The sequence below is a fragment of the Antechinus flavipes genome, chromosome 3, assembly GCF_016432865.1.
Source record: "Antechinus flavipes isolate AdamAnt ecotype Samford, QLD, Australia chromosome 3, AdamAnt_v2, whole genome shotgun sequence".
Taxonomy (NCBI): Eukaryota; Metazoa; Chordata; class Mammalia; order Dasyuromorphia; family Dasyuridae; genus Antechinus; species Antechinus flavipes.
Genome location: NC_067400.1, coordinates 28,464,540 through 28,481,474, shown reverse-complemented (window position 1 = coordinate 28,481,474; position 16,935 = coordinate 28,464,540). Strand labels below are relative to the sequence as shown.

At 43.3% G+C, this 16,935-nt stretch overlaps 1 protein-coding gene across 1 annotated transcript in view; it reads left to right on the top strand.

The window, feature by feature from the left end:
• Positions 1-16,935, top strand: part of SLC7A14 (solute carrier family 7 member 14) — a 143,376-nt gene that overhangs the window by 100,680 nt on the left and 25,761 nt on the right. The window contains exons 5-7 of the mRNA XM_051983162.1: positions 2,826-2,972; positions 6,162-6,370; positions 7,532-8,409. Of these exons, the coding sequence (XP_051839122.1) occupies positions 2,826-2,972; positions 6,162-6,370; positions 7,532-8,409 (1,234 nt within the window). The remainder of the gene's footprint in view (positions 1-2,825; positions 2,973-6,161; positions 6,371-7,531; positions 8,410-16,935) is intronic.

Sequence of the window (16,935 nt, the reverse complement as noted above, 5' to 3'; positions counted from 1 at the left end):
TCTGTAAAATGGGCATGGATGTCTATCATTCTTGCCACAGTTGCTGTGAGACTCAAATGAGAGGATTCTCATCTTTGTAAACTTCAAAGCATGCTAAAACTCTCAGTTATTTTTCTTAAAACTCCACAGTCTTTTCATAACCTTTTTCTTTGGTTGATTTCCAATCTTTGTTTCCCACTGAGTGCAGGGTTATCTCACATGTCTCGAAGTATGTGTACCAATGGGCTGAAACCATTTGTTTATGAACAAGAATGTTCTGGCTGGGCTCTGCTGTAGACCATGAGCAAGACATTTACCCGGTATCACTATCCTTGCTTTCTGCGTGATTGTGTCCTGAAGTTCAATAAGAATAAATTTATGGGCTTGGGGTTCTCCCGAAACAATAATAAGAAGAATATTATTCCTATATCTTATGATATCCAATATAGCATAACTTCTCCATGATTTAAAGTTTTAAAGTTTACAAAACGTTTTGCATATTTAATCTCAAAGCAATTCTGTGAGGTGGGGCAGTCAACTGACTTAAGTGCCTACTCTGTGCACTGAGGATACAGGGAAGGGCAAAAGCTTGAGAATCTCACAGTCTGAAAGGGAAGGAGAGAGAGTGCAAACAACTATGTACAAATAGGCTAAGAGGGGAAATGGAAATAATCTTGGGGGAAGACACTAAGATTAAGGAGGACTGGAGAGGTCTTTGGTAGAAGATGAGGTTCTAGCTGAAAGGGTTTGCTGGGGATGGAGGAAAGCCAGTAACTCACACTCGGGAGATGGAGTGACATGGATGAGGAAAAACAAGGAAACCAGCGTTATTGGCTCACAGATTATGGAGGAGGTGAAACGTGTAAGAAGAAGGGATATGTAGAAAGGAGTCTGGTCATGGGGGAGGCAATGCTTAAAAGTCTCACAGAGCGTTTTTATTTGATTCTGGAGGCAATAGAAAGCCACTGGAGCTGGTTGACTGGACAGATACTATGGTCGGACTTGAACTTTAGGAAAATCGATTCAACAACTGAGTGGAGGATATGATATAAGAATATGAGGTAAAGGGAAATGGGGACAACTTTGTCCCAAAGTTCAGCTGTAATAAAGAGGAGAAATATGAGTTAGGGGAGGTGGACATTTAAAGTGAGGGGTTTGGGGAGAATTAGAGAGAGAGATGGCCAACTTTGTAGATAATAAGGAAACAGAGGGGAGACAGGGAGAAACTGAAGGTGAGTGATAGAGTGGGGATTAAAAAGCAGCACAGTGAATAGAGCACCAGGCCTGAAACCAGGAGGACCTGAGTTCAAATCTGACCTCAGACACTTAACATTTCCTAGCTGTGTGACCCCTGAGCAAGTCACTTAACTCCAGCTGCCTCAAAAAAAAAAAAAAAAAAAAAAAAGAGTGGGGATTAAGTAGGCACAGTCTGTTAGAGAAAACAGGATGAAATGGGATCATTTGTGTATATAGAATGTTTTGCTTTGGAAAAGAGAAAAAAATCACTTCCTAATGGGTAAAGGAGCAAACAGTGACAAAAGGCATCTGAGTGATATGAAATGAAGAGGAAAAGAGAAAACTTTCAACAGGTCACCTCAGTTTTTTTCAGTGAAATATTAGGCAATTCCTATTTCCCCCTCAGGTGAGAGGGGAGCCATGGGACATTCGAGGAGGCTGAGTGAGTCAATTCGAAGGTTTCAAGGATTGCCTGGCAGCTGGGAAAACCCAGTTTAAATTATGTCATATAAATTTGCAGTACTTAGTCATCGGGATTTTGTGATTTTCCCCATCTTTGTTCAGCAGTGGGTAAATATGTCTTAGAAATTAGGAAACTTGTGGTTTCCTGAAATCAAATGACTAACCCAGGATCACATGGCTAGTAAGTGATCGAAGATGTTCTACAAGAGCAAAATATTCATAGCGATGTCAATGACTATCCTTAAAGCATTTTGAGGGTACAGAGAATAAAGCATTAGCCCTGGAGTTGTGAAGATCTGAGTTCACTTACTAGCTCCAGAGACTTACTAGCTCTGTGACCCCCGTACAGTATCAATATGCCTCAATGTACTAATTTGTACAACAGGACAGAAGAAAACGTCTGCTACCTCCCTTGCAGAGCTGGACAGAGGTACCCGTGAGATAATATGTCTAAGATGATAACAAATTACAGCTCTTATTAATTAAGAAAGAAAGGGTGGTGAAGTAGAATTAAGGTCAATCATAGAGGTAGTTGACTGTGTGATTCTAGGCAAGTCACCTAACATCTCATTCTAGAAAACTACAAGTTGCAGAACCACAAGAGACCTTCACTGAGCAGAGCTCAAATAGGAGCTCTTTACCCGCTGAAATAACAACTCCAGGCTCCTCCCTCAAAAATGATGAAGAAAATACATAATAATGACAGAAAGCTACTATAAATTCAATAATTTTGTTTTGTTTCACTGAAGCAATTGAGGTTAAGTGACTTACCCAGGGTCACACAGCAATACTACTTTAAAAAAAAAAGAAATTGCCATTTTATTTATGACCTTAGGGCCTACATACTTTTGAAAAATAGAAGTACAGGTTGTTCTAAAAGTCCCTGATGAGCTTTAACAACTTAAAACTGCTCTAAGACTTTGGGGACACCCTATATTTCTGCATTTGAACAATTCTTCAATCTACAGGATAAACATTTACTGATTTATGGATTTGTGAACCAACCCCTTGCAGGAGCTCCCGGTCCTCAGACCACAGGTGAGGGAAGCCAATGGACAGGGGGATCTTCCGGCACCTTCTGACACTGGGTCCAACTCTATGGCGCTTTGAACCCAGCCTATGAGTCACCATACTCTTTTCCCACCCAGGTCCTCCAAGGAGCAGCGACTTGCTTTTACGCCTTCATCGGTTTCGACATCATCGCCACCACAGGAGAAGAAGCAAAGAATCCCAACACATCCATCCCTTACGCCATCACGGCCTCCTTAGTCATCTGCCTCACGGCGTATGTGTCTGTAAGTACAGAGACTCACAAAACCAGGGAAGGACGGAGGGGAAGCGGGGGCTCCTGGGACCTCCTTCCGTTTTCTAATCTGAGAACAGGGGCTCTGTAACTGTGTGTTTTCTTCTCTGACTTTTTTTTAATTTCATTGAGATCTTTTGCTTTTATATCATCTTCATTTCTGAATATATCCCTCCCTGTCTCCTACCTTCATGATAGGGAATAAAAAGAGAAAGAAACAAAGCAGTCCAACAAACTAGTTGACAGGTCTGACTGTGTCTACAGCATCCTTTACCCCTAGTCTCCCACTTCTGCAGAGAAGAGGAGATGAATGTTCTCGGGGACTAGGCCGGGGCACTGTTCTTAGAGCGTTTGCATCCGGGATGGCTTCCTTTCCATTGACATCATTATCTACTGTGAATTCCCAAGACTTGAATCAAATCAGTGCAGCTGAGGAGGTAGAAAATTATACTACAGGGGCAGCTAGGGGTGCAGTGGATAGAGCCCCAGCCTTGAAGTCAGGAAGACCTGAGTTCAAATCTGGTCTCAGACACTTAAGGCTTCCTAGCTGTGTGACCCTGGGCAAGTCACTTAACCCCAATTGCGGAAGGAAGGAAGGAAGGAAGGAAGGAAGGAAGGAAGGAAGGAAGGAAGGAAGGAAGGAAGGAAGGAAGGAAGGAAGGAAGGAAGGAAGGAAGGAAGGAAGGAAAAGAAAGAAAAAGAAAATTGTGCTACATGGGTTCTGCTGCTAGATCTGCTGCATGAAGCCCTGGGTTCTAGTGCCTAAGGGTCATGTACATTCCACCTTGGACCAAGGGACAAGAAATACATGTAGCCGGCAGATTATGAATGTTTCTGAGACTTGAGAGGTTCAGTGCTTGTCCCAGTAGGCTGCATTCAGACCCATCTCCATAGTCCCCCCTTTTGGCCATGGACTCTAATTTCTCCACAGCAAGTACAAAGGCAAAAGCCTCTCAATCCGCCAGAGCTGCTCTTCTCAGCTCCACTGCAGAGGGAAAAAATATCACAACTTGATGTTTCTTCAGAGAAATGGTCTCTCTCTCTAGGGCAGGCATGGGAAAATCCAGAAATTGAACTTGAATAAGTAGATAAGCTGAAGACCCTCTCTTCTCTCTCTCTCTCTCTTATTCTCTCTCTCTCTCTCTCTCTCTCTCTCTCTCTCTCTCTCTCTCTCTCTCTCTTTCTCTTTCACACACACACACACACACACACACACACACACACACACACACTCACATATGGACACTGCTGATCTCCGGGCCAGAGGGACCCAGGAAAATATCCAGGTTTGGGCCGCTGTCCAAGGCAGCACACATCATAGACTGGCAGTAACGGGTGGGCAAGGCCCGAGGCATTGTTGAACCCCGCAGAGGCCCACGTCAATGGGCTTCTGTCTTGGGAGCCGGCCCGTGTGGGAGAGTCAGAGTGTGCTCCCGCAGGAGAGAAGGTAAATTAGCATCGGGCAAGAGCACCGGCTTCTCTCTGTCCGGGAGAGGAGAGCTGTCCCTGGGAATTCTGGAACCCGGGGGATACCAACCACTTTACCTGGGACAAGCAACACAAACCATGGCCTCTGTTGGGAAAAGACAGAGGCAAAGGGACAGAGACAGAGACAGAGACAGAGAAAGGAGAGAGGAGAGAGACAGAGACAAAGATAGAGAGATGGAGAGAGAAAAGAGATAGGGAGACAGAGAGAGACAGACAGGGAGAGACACAACAGAGACAGAGACAGAGAAGATATAGAGAAACAGAGAAAGAAAGGAACAGAGACAAAAATAAAGAGACAGAAGAACAGAGAGAGAGAAGACATAGGGATACAGAGATATAGAAAGAAATGCAGACAGAGACACAGAGAGATACTGAGAGACTGAGACAGAAAGAAGATATAGAGACAAAACTAGAGAGACAAAGACAGAGGGACAGAGACAGACAGATTAGATAAGAGAAAGAAAGAGAGAGGGAGCTGCTGAGATACCAGGAGGCTGCTTCATGGGAGGCTGCCATCCAGAGCAGGGTAAGAAACAGGATGAGCTGGGGGAAGAGCTCACAGTGACCCACTATCTTGTAGCTTCCTGTTTTAACAAATTATCTTTGCTAAGGCTTAGCAAAGTGCTAAAGTTTCTATGCTTCTGAAGGCTTACAAGTATTAACTCAATACCCTGAGCCACGGCCCTTGTCACCCCATCCTCATTCTGGCTTGGTCCTTGAACCTGTCACAGCTACCCCCCACCCTCTGCCCAGTACATTCCATCTGGTTCCAACCCCATTTGGCACCAATGCTAATTAATCCCTGAGGCTCTTCCCATCCTAAGTCCGTGTGCAAAAAGCCAGGGATGCCCCTAACTAGGGAGGAGCTAACATTTTAAGCCTTGGCGTCCTCTGCCCCTGCCTAGTGCCAAGACCGGACACATCTCTCCAGGGCCAACGGGCCCTCACAGGCCTGTAGAGAGAACCAGGCCTGGTTAATAGGCCATCTCCTCATCCTAATCACCTTGGGCCAGACCCACAGCACCATTTCCTGGCCCATTCATTACCACAACAAAATCTTTGGGCTTCTGCTTGTGAATCACAGCCAGGGATAAGTGACCAAGCTTCCCATCCCTTCTGCCCGTATCCTCATGAAAACTCTCTTTAGCAACTTCCCCCAAAGAAAACCCAACTAGTTAAAGGAGGGGGGAGGAATTGACAAAGATCTGCGGAGCACATTCAAAACACTGGCTGTTTGGTTCCTGGGTGCCCAGATTTAGAGCTGTAAGAAAACAACTCAACAACTCCATGTGCCATGGAAGGGTCTCTGGAGACACCCTTTTCTATCCCACTGTTCTTAGTGTTCATCAGTGCCCCACATGATAAACACTTATGAGACACCAACTGTTTACAGAACATGGTGCTAACTAGAGTTGAAAGGTACTAAGATTCCTGTCCTTCTGGATCTTACTATCTAGAGAATCCCATCGTATGACTATAATATGTAGAACTACATAATTTGAGAAAGTTAAGAATCAATGGCATCCAAGCAACCAATAAGAACTCTAATTACATGGGAAAGCATCTACCTTCCTTGGGCTCTGAGTGCTCTGTCTAGAGGCCTCTCAGAACCCTGCAAAATGATTCTCTGCTGCGCTCATCTGTCCCACTCCATATCCCTCTAATCTGGTGTGATCTTTCTCTTTTTGAACAGGTGAGCGTGATCTTGACCCTGATGGTGCCCTATTATGCCATCGATACCGAGTCCCCCCTCATGGAGATGTTTGTGGCCCACGGATTCTATGCTGCAAAATTCATCGTGGCCATTGGCTCCGTCGCCGGCCTAACAGTCAGCTTGCTGGGGTCCCTCTTCCCTATGCCCAGGGTCATTTACGCCATGGCCGGTGATGGGCTTCTCTTCAGGTCAGTGCCCTGTTTCTGGAAATGGCCTCCATTCTATGACCACCCTGGTCCCAGACTCTAGAGGTGGCTGCCTGTCGGTCACTCCGGCACTGCAGCTTTGGGCAGATGTCCTACAATAGCTAAAGGATTTAGAAGAATTTACGAGAAGAGGGGCAGCTCCCTTGCCTCTATCACTTCTCTAGGATTTTGTCTTTCTTTCTTGGAGAAGGAGAGGAAAGTAAGGAGGCAAGATAGGTTTTTTTTTTTTCATTTTATTTTTTATTATAATTTTTATATATAAAACATGTGCATGGGTAATTTTTCAGGATTGACAATAGCAAAACATCTTGTTCCAAATTTTCCCTTCCTTCCTCCCACCCCCTCCCCCAGATGACAGGTAGTCCCATACATGTTAAATATATTAAAGTGTATGTTAAATACAATATATGTATACATATTTATACAGCTATAAGATAGAAGTTTGTTAGTTGAAAAGTCAAATAAATTTCCAAAAAAAACTCAATAAGTTGGGGAGATGACCCCTTGGTTGGCTCAGGAGTCAGACTAATGGGTTCTTCCAACAGACCATCTTCCTTCCTATGATTAAAGTGCCCTCAAAATTCAGAGTGCTCAGAATACCAAAGGAAAGGAGGAAAAAGCCTGGAGAACCTATCTCTAGATGTAGAATGCTGGATCATCTAGAACAATGTGCCTCCGACTCCTACCAAAGCGGGTATTACCGTGACAATCTGTAACGATTTATTAAAGCCATCACACACACACACACACACACACACACACACACACACACGATGGGTCCCACGTACCCCTTTGTGTCACTGGCAGATCCAATCACCCTATCATGACAGATATCCAAGTAAGGGAGAGCTGGGAGTGTTTCCAGGTGGGCTCCAGCTCACCATAGAGGCTCTTCCAAGCACCAATCCTTGAGCCCCACAGAAGTGGGTTTTAAGGAACCTACTTATCTGTCAGCGTCAGCCAATAGCCTTCCCATCAGTCTAGCTTCCGCCTCACACTCCTAAAGTGCTGAGGCTCCACCTGCCTCGGTTCTCACCTATTATAATGAGGGCAGCTCCCCCCAGGCCGTCTGGAGGTTCCTTGAGCCGAGCTGTGGAAGGCTGCTCTCAGCGCGTGACTAAGCTCCGCTTCTCCCCGCTGTAGGTTCCTGGCCCACGTCAGCTCCTACACTGAGACGCCCGTGGTGGCCTGCATCGTGTCCGGGTTCCTGGCGGCCCTCCTCTCTCTCCTGGTCAGCCTGAGGGACCTGATTGAAATGATGTCCATCGGCACCCTGCTCGCCTACACCCTGGTCTCGGTCTGCGTCCTGCTCCTCCGCTACCAGCCCGAGAGCGACATCGACGGCTTCGTGAAGTTCCTGTCCCAGGAGCACACCAAGAACAAGGAGGGCGTTCTGGCCGAGTGCGAGAAGGAAGCCTGCTCCCCCATGAGTGAAGGGGAAGAGTTTTCAGGCCCAGCCACCAACACCTGTGGGGCCAAGAACTTACCGTCGCTGGGAGACAACGAGATGCTCATCGGGAAGTCGGACAAGTCCGCCTACAACGTCAACCATCCCAACTACGGCACCGTGGACATGACGTCCGGCATAGAGGCCGACGAGTCGGAAAACATCTACCTGATCAAGCTCAAGAAGCTGATCGGACCTCGCTACTACACCATGAGGATCCGCCTCGGCCTCCCGGGCAAAATGGACCGGCCCACGGCGGCGACGGGCCACACGGTGACCGTGTGCGTTCTCCTGCTCTTCATCCTCATGTTCATCTTCTGCTCCTTCATCATCTTCGGCTCCGACTACATCTCGGAGCAGAGCTGGTGGGCCATCCTGCTGGTCGTGCTCATGGTCCTGCTCATCGCCGCCCTGGTGTTTGTGATCCTGCAGCAGCCCGAGAACCCCAAGAAGCTACCCTATATGGCCCCCTGCCTCCCGTTTGTGCCCGCCTTTGCTATGCTGGTGAATATCTATCTCATGCTGAAACTCTCCACCATCACCTGGATCCGGTTTGCCGTCTGGTGCTTTGTGGGTAAGCCTTTTCCTTCAAGAATGGCCTGTTCTAGGATTTTTTTTTTTGAGGTAATTGGGGTTAAGTGACTTGCCCAGGATCACACAGGTAGGAAGTATTAAGTGTCTGAGGTAGGATTTGAACTCAGGTCCTCCTGACTCCAGGACTAGTTCTCTGTCCTTCTAGGAAATTTTTATAAAGTTGATTCAACATTTTTCTAATGGAACTGGGCCATCTCCAGTGCAAAAGAGGCCAGGCTGAGTTCTGTGAGCTGTGGACCCCAGGTTTCTACATTAATGAAACAAATCGGTCCTTTCTCATTCAGATTAACAGCCTGTTCCCTCCAATGACCTTGTCTCTGGAAGGATAATGACAATCAATTCAACGAGTATCCATTAAACTCCTGCTATCTGCAAAGTGATGCTTTAGAAATACAATATAACAGAGTAGAAATATCACTCGACTAATCATTAAGAGATGAGAGTTTGAACCTTGTCTCTGACATTTAGTACTTAATCCCAGGCAAGTCATTTTCCCCTCTCTGATCATCATAAAGCAAAAAAAGGGGAGGATTAACCCTTTTTCAAACTTCAGATCCCTTGGTAGCAGCTAATAATAATAACTAATATTTATATCACTCTTTGCACATGTTCGTTCATTTGATTTTCATTCCAACTCTGTGATAGGGTAGGTATCATTATCAAGTCCATTTTGCAGATAGGAAAACTAAGGCTGAGAGAAAGTGGGTGACTTGTACAAGATGACAAAGTTACGTGACTGAGGCAGAATTTGAATCTGACTCCCAAGATAATCTTCCATCCATGGTATCCCTTGGGTATTGACTTCTGAAGTATCATTCTCAGGGTAATGGTTTTCAGTGCATAAAATAAAATACATAGGATTATATTGAAATAAAGGTGTATTTTTCCCTCATTCAAGTTCACAGACTCCAGGGTAAGCACCTCTAGATTTAAGAATCTCTTTGAGCCCTAAAGTCTATGCAGTGGCTTGGAGACAAGAAGTTCCAAGTTCAGAAACTACCCCTGAACCCTACTTGTTGTTTGACCCACTCACACATCTGACCACTCGGTGCCCCCTGACACCTCTCCAAGACCCTGCTGCAGAGCAGTTAGTGACCTGAATTAAGTGTAGTGATTTCCTCATCAGGAGTTCCTCAACCAGTGAAGAAGGCAAATGAGGTCAAGTGAAAACAGAATGGTGGAAGATACTACGAGCAATAAGGAATCTGGGAGTCCAGAGAAAGTGGAGAGTTTTCAGGCTAAGGTCTAAAGGGAAGTCAGAAGCTGAACTGAGCCTTGAAGGATGAGCAGAGTTCAGATAAATGGAGAGAAGGAGGCAGGAGATGCTGGAGAATGGAGTGGGGGGGCCTTCATTGTCCCATTTCTTACACTTTCTGCATTCGCTTCTATTTATGTGATCCATTACTGGCTACCATTTTGTTTCACCTTTTCAGTACCTCACTTCCTTTCTCAGGATCCCAGTTTCTTCAAGAAACATTTACTGAGCACCTACTATGTGCAAGGTACTATACAAACATTGGGATACTACAAACAAAAAGCAAAAGCATCTTTCACTGAAGGGTCTGGATTAATCAAAGAATCATAAGAGACCTTAGGGATCATCTATTCACTTTATGGATAGGGAAATTGAAGTTCAGTAAGGGCAAAGAAGTGGCAAAGAGAGGATTCAAATTCCCATCCAGTTCTGGATTTCATGCAGGACATTAATAGCAGGAGAACTCCATAGCAAGACAAAGTGATGAGAAGTCCCCAGCTCTATCACAGGAGGATCAACTAAAAATATTTAGTCTGGAGAAATAGTGGAGTAGAAAATACTTGGCTTTGAGTATCTGAGAGGGCTGTTATATGAAGGATGGATTAAATTTGTTCAGGGTTGTCTCAGAATAGAAGCAGAATCAATTAGTAGAAATTACAAATGGGTTGATCCAAACCTGATGAAAGGAGAAACTTCCCCACGATTTAAACAGCCCAAAAGTGAAATGTTTTGAGCAGTAGTGAGTTCTCCATCACTGGAGGTCTCCAATAAAAAGCTGAAAGCCCGTTGGGGGAGGATATTTTAAAGCAGATTCTCATTCTGTATGGTCTGTGTGGCCTCTGCGGTCCCGACAAGCTCTGACTCCAGATTTAGATCCCTTTATCCTAGGCTGTGTGTACTTGCTAATCTATTGGTTTTGGGGGTGGGTTGTGTTTTTTTTTTGGTGACACAATTAGGGTTAAATAACTTGCTTAGTCACACAGCTAGTAAGTGTTAAATGTCTGAGGTCAGATTTGAATTCAGGCCCTCCTGATTTCAGGGCTGGGCTACTGCACCATCTAGCTGCCCCCCCTTGCTAATCTATGAAACCCTTTCAGGCTCAACCATTTTGTTGTTCTTATATCCTCAAGTCTCAAGAGCATCTTTCACTTCCAAGGCCATCTCTTTCCCTTCATCAGCCACCAGACTCTTGAGAAGTTGCCCTCACCCCAAGAGACCCTTTAAAATGGAAATCATGTTTTGAAACTCTCTCTTTCTTCTGCATCCTTTGGCTTAAAAAAAACAGCCAGCCAGTGGGACTTACCTATTCTAAGAGAAGTAGCTGAAATGGGTACAATGGTGGATTATTTTCTTTTGTTCTTGCGTATAAAATGAATGGTCCCCTTTGATGAGAATTACAGAATGTTTGAAGGGGGAGGAACCTCAGCGACCCTCTAGTCCGACCCTCTCATATTGAGGATGAAGCCACTGAGGCAAGAGAAAGGATGCTCTTTATCCAAAGTCACACAGCCAGGCAGAGGCAGAAATGAAACCAAGATCAAGGGTTCCTAGTTCCAGGATAGGATTTTCTTCTGCATCATGCTGCCCCCCAGTGGAAGTTTTCATTTTATCCTGGCATTAGATCTGTGTTTGTTATTTTTAGTACTTATTTATTATTATTATTTACGAATTATTATACAACAATATTCTCTTCTAGCTGGAATCAGAAAGGATTCTCTTTACTATAATCCACTTATTGCCCCCAGCAAAAAATAATTATGGATTTAGGAATCCATCAGAACAAGATGCAGTGATTATAGATGATCTCCCTTATCATTCATTATCTGTCATTTAGAGATTCTGAGCCATAGAAGTCTCAAACAAATTAAGGGATTCACCACCAGCAGTCGCATAGGTAGGAATTAGTCAAGGCAGAATTTGAACCCAAACCTCTTCACTTCCCCAACAGTATTTTTTTGCACTCTGCCATAGAGAAAAACTGTATTAAAAAGCTACTCAGCAGACAATCGTTTTGGCAAAGATTCTCCTTTGAGAATCTAGGGAGAGGCGAGCTGCCCAAAGCAACCAGGTGGCAAAATAGAGTGCGAGACACTAGTGGTGTGACTATGGGCAAGTCACTTGATTTTTATGATGCCTGAGTCATCTCATATGTAAAATGGAGGCTAAAATAGCATTTACCCTACAAGGTTGCTGAAAAATAAAATGAGATGGCATAAAGTTAATATTATATGTATATATATTATATTATTATATTATATGTATATATATTATCATTATTAATATTTTATTGATTATTTTCTTAATTTCTAGCCTTTCTTGTAATCCAAACTAAAAACTCCTCCCTAGAAACTGCTCATACTCTCTAAGCATCTAAGGGACATCCTTGGATTGTCCAGTTCAGGGAGGATTCCTTCATTGAGTTTAATGCCCCAGAATTTTCGATCACAGTGAAGCAAAATGAGGGAGCCTGGCCACCTGCTGCCACCATTTTGTCATAGATCTGTAGTTGAGAGGACTTCCTTCTCCCTCTCTTTGGCCTTGGGCTCCTAGTTTCTTGAACTGCTCAGTGCTCACAAAATCCCAGAAGCACAAAGGTCAGAGTGAGAAGGGATCTTAGTAGCTATCATGTCCAAGCCACACCTGCTCCTTGGGTCTTACTGAACAATTCTTGATGAAAATGGAGTAGAGGGGTCTCATCTGGGAAGAATGTATGACTAAGAGATGAGCAGATGAACAAACAACTTCTCTGTTCTTGCTTTACTACCAGGTGACATAGAGTAAACACCCAATATCTAAATATTTGACCCTGAACTCCTGACTTTCAGTCGTTCCACTTTCAAATCCATCAAACTAGTGCTCCTAAAGCAAAAGTCAGATCACGTCACCCCAAAGCTTTGGTAGAGCGCTAGTGCCTCTATAACAAACCCCTCTTAATCCAGGATTTTTAATCCATGGATTGATTTCAGTAGGTCTGTAAATTCGGAGTTTTTTATTATTTTCGTGGCTCTATTTCAGCATAATTGGTTTCCTCTATGATCCTGCGTATTTTATTTTGTGCATTTAAAAATATTCTTAAAAAAGAACACAGACTTTCCCAGACTAAGTCCAAGACACTAAAAACATTAAAAACTCCTTTTCTCAGAGAAAAGACAAACTCCTCTATTAACATTTAAAGGCAAAGCCTGATTCTAACCTATTTTTCTAGGCTTATTAATAACCTCACACATATTACATTTCAGACAAAGTGATCTAGTTCTCTGAATTCAGCACTCTGTCCATAACCCACTTCCATGCCTTTGCCTGTGCCTGGAATGCACTCCCTCCTCACTCACAGTTCTTAGAATTTTTAGCCCCCTTATAGACTTGATCTAATAGGTCATCTCATTTGGGAAAACTTTCCTGATCTTCCTCCCCCTCAGATTACCATCTACAAATGCATTTAAACTGATGACATGTAGATCCCATTTCCCATTAGAATATAAGTTCCTTGATGAAGAGATTGTTGTTGGATTTTTTTTCTACTGTTGAATCCCCAGCATCTCACACAGGTCTTGACATATAAAAGCACATAAGTGCATGTTGATTGAATTGGGTTGGATTGGATTGAGTTGGTTTGGATTAGGTTGGATTGGGTTGGGTTGTAAACTTTAGGGTCACAGGCTTTGAGCTGAAAGGACCCTTCAAAAATCATCTAGTTAACTCTTTCATTTGGCACATGGAGAAGCTGAAGTCCAGACAGGTAAGGAAAAAAAAAAAAAAACTTGTCCAAAGCTTCAAAGGTCACAAGAAGTAAGATCAAAGGTGCAAACTTGAGTCCCCGCCCTCAAGATCTAGTTAACTTTCCCCTAAAGCACAATCCTTTTTGGAAGGCCAGCAGAACTATTTCCAAACGTAATTTCTCAGAAACATCAGCTTCTTTGGAAAGTAAGGATTTCTAGGTTAGTTTCCACATTGTGATTTCTTCATAAGCTTCTTTAACATACATTTTTCTTCCCTGACTTTTGATAGGCAAGGATTCACTAGATCATTTTTTTTGTCCAAGAATGTTTTGCTAAAAGTGTTGACCTTCAGAAAGAACAGAACTCGTGCAGTATAATGTAGCCAATGTCCCTACAGAATCACCCAGCTTTTGTTTCTTTTTCTCCCAGAGCTGAGAAAAGGAATACAAATATCAAATGTTCATTAAGCCCCACAAAGGGAGCCCCAGCCAAAGAATATTTTTGTTTTGCTCACTGGTAATACATTCGTGTAAAAGAAAGTCTAGTATTGTTCATATGGGCTTCAGCTGGGAGAGATTCGGCGAGCGTGAAAACATCGTTAGGGAAGAGAGAGCACAATTGTCTTTCCTGTGGCATCTTTTGAGTCCAGGGGTCAGCCATTCCCTGAAATGCTTTATCAAAATTATATCTTTCTTGTCATAACAAGTATCCAACTCTTGCCAGTTCTGAATTTTTTTTAATTCTCTTTTTGATACATAAACCAGACTTTTTGCTCACTCGAGTCCCCAGTATCATCTTGTGATTTGAGACGCAGATATTTGGCCTAAACATCCAAATCTTGTCAATTCTTAATGCAAAAAGTACTCTGATATGTGGAGGAGTAACAGAGTGAATATTGGCTCAATCAAGTCCCCAGGATCACCATGGGATTTGAACCATAGATGTCGGGAATTCCCCATTAAAATGCAAGTGCCCTTGAGAAGGGAACAAGCTGAAATCCTTTTTCTGTGAATACTTTAGCCACCCTTTCATGGAAGGAATGAGGCTGCTGGGAAGAACCCTGACAGTAGTCCAAGGGGCAGTGGTTAGTCAAGAAGACTTAAGTTCAAATCCAACCTCAGATACTAACCAGGTGTGAGACCTTGGGCAAGTCACTTCACTTTGCCTCAGTTCCTCCATCTGGAAAATGAGCTGGAGAAGGAAATGACAAACCATTCCAGCATCTTTGCTAAGAAAACCCTAAATGAAATCTCAAAAAGTTAGACACAAGTGAATGGGCTAAACAATAACAATAAGGAAAGTCCTAGGTTCCATTTTTAATTCTTAGGATTCAAAGCTATAGAAATGAGAATAAGAAAGCCCACAAGAAACCTGAAAGTAACTTGCCCAAAATCACACAGCTACTAAAGAAAAACTGGGATTGTAATCCAGGTGCTCTGATTCCAAATCCAGTCTACCCCACACCAGCATGGGAACACCCACAAGTCATTTTACATATCATGACTTTGACTAATGTATTTGTAAGATTAAAAAAGATACTATTTCTGCTGGGGAAACCTTGGGGTTCTACAGAAATGTGGCTTGGTGCCATTTTACACCCTAGCGAGGGTCAGAAGCATGGGACACAGGAAGGGCACTTAGCTCTGTCCTCCCCTCCCCAGCCTCCTCCCTTGCAGGGGGGCGAGAAGTGCCAAAAAAAGAATGCAGAGAAATGCTGGGTTTAGTTCAATTGAATAGCATTTGTTTAACACCTACTAGATGGCAGCTGCTCGGTTTGGCACTAGCGATAGGGAGACAAAAATAAAACAGTCCCTGCTTTCAAAGTGCTTACAGTCAGCCAGAAAAACACATACAACATATCCACAGATGGGTGTGTGCAAAACACATTCAGAGAGAGTAAATAAAATGTAATGTTGAAAAACAGGGAGCATGAGTACATGGGAGAAACTGAAAAGGCTTGACCAATTATAGGTCAAGATAGGTCGACAAGCTTTTTTTGTTTTTTTTTTTTTATTTTAGTAGTATTTTATTTTTCCAAATATATGCAAAGATAGTTTTCAACATTCATCTTTGCAAAACTTTGTGTTCCAAATTTTTCTCCCTCTCCGCCATCCCCAAGATAGCAAGCAATCTGATATAGGTTAAATGTGAAATCCTTCTAAATACATTTCCATATTCATCATATCGCACCGAAAAAAATCAGATCAAAAGGGAAAAAACACAAGAAAGGGAAAATAAGCAAACAATAACAACAATAAAAAACTAAAATATTCTACTTTGATCCATATTGAGTCTCCATAGTTCTCTCTTTGGATGTGGATGGCACTTTCCATCACAAGTCTATTGGAATTGCCCAGGTTAACAAGTATTTATTAAACTTTTATTATGGTCCAAGCAGCGTATTCCAAACTATGCTTTAAAGGAAGCGAGGGCGTCTATGGCATGGCGATGAAAAGGAGTTTTTCAGGTTTGGGGACAGCAAAGGCAAAAACATAAAGGATGGGGATAAAGTGTATACGAGAACCAAGAAGCCAGCTGTAATGGAAAGTGCATCGGGGGGAGTAATGGAGACCCAACCTGAAAAGATAAGTTGGAGTGAAATTGGAAAGAGCTTACATGCCACGCAGAGGAATTGCACTTTGTTTTGAGGGTGACAAGGAGTTATAGAAGCTTCTTGAGAAGGGAAGTACCATGGCCAAACTGGAACATTAGAACTTTGGGAATTTGGTGGCTATCTGATGGGTTGGTTGGAGAGGAGAGATTGGATATAAAGAAACTAACTAGGTGACTGCAATAGTGATGAGATGATGAGGTGAATTAGGGTTCCAGCTATGTAAGCAGAGAGTAGGGGACAGATACAAGAGATTTCAGGGCATGGGATCAAGAGGACTTGGTTCCTTTGCCACTTCTGCCCACAGCCACAGCCAGTGAGATGTCCATAAAAATCATTCTCCATCCCATCTAAAAGTCTATACTAGAATCATAGAAACTAAAAAGGACCTTGAGAGCATTCTGGACCAACCCCTGGCCCAGTACAGAAATGTCCCCATTCACATGCCCAACAGTTGGCCATTCACCCTCATCTGGAACATTTCCAATGATGGGGAAATCACTCTCTTAGGCAGCTCATTTCTATTTTCAAATATCTTAATGAAAAATCTCCTCTTTCCAATGAGCTAACATATATACTTCCTGATAATTTCCATCTATTACAGGATCATATATTTAGAACTAAAAAAGACCTTAGAGTCCATCTAGTCCATCCCCCTTCTTGTACAGAGGAAGAAACTTAGCTGGAGAGAAAATAGGGCCACACAATGTTTGAGATAGGATTTGAATCCATATCTTTGTCACTCTGGGTTCAGTGCTCTGCACAAGACAAGTTTAAGTGCCATGCCATGAAGAACCCTTTATATGTTTGAGAATAATCCTCCCATTATCTTCTCTTTTCAGACTCACCATCCATATTTCCTCCATTACCCCTTCATGTGACATGACTTAAGAGTTCCTTCACCTTTCTAGTTCTCTCTGG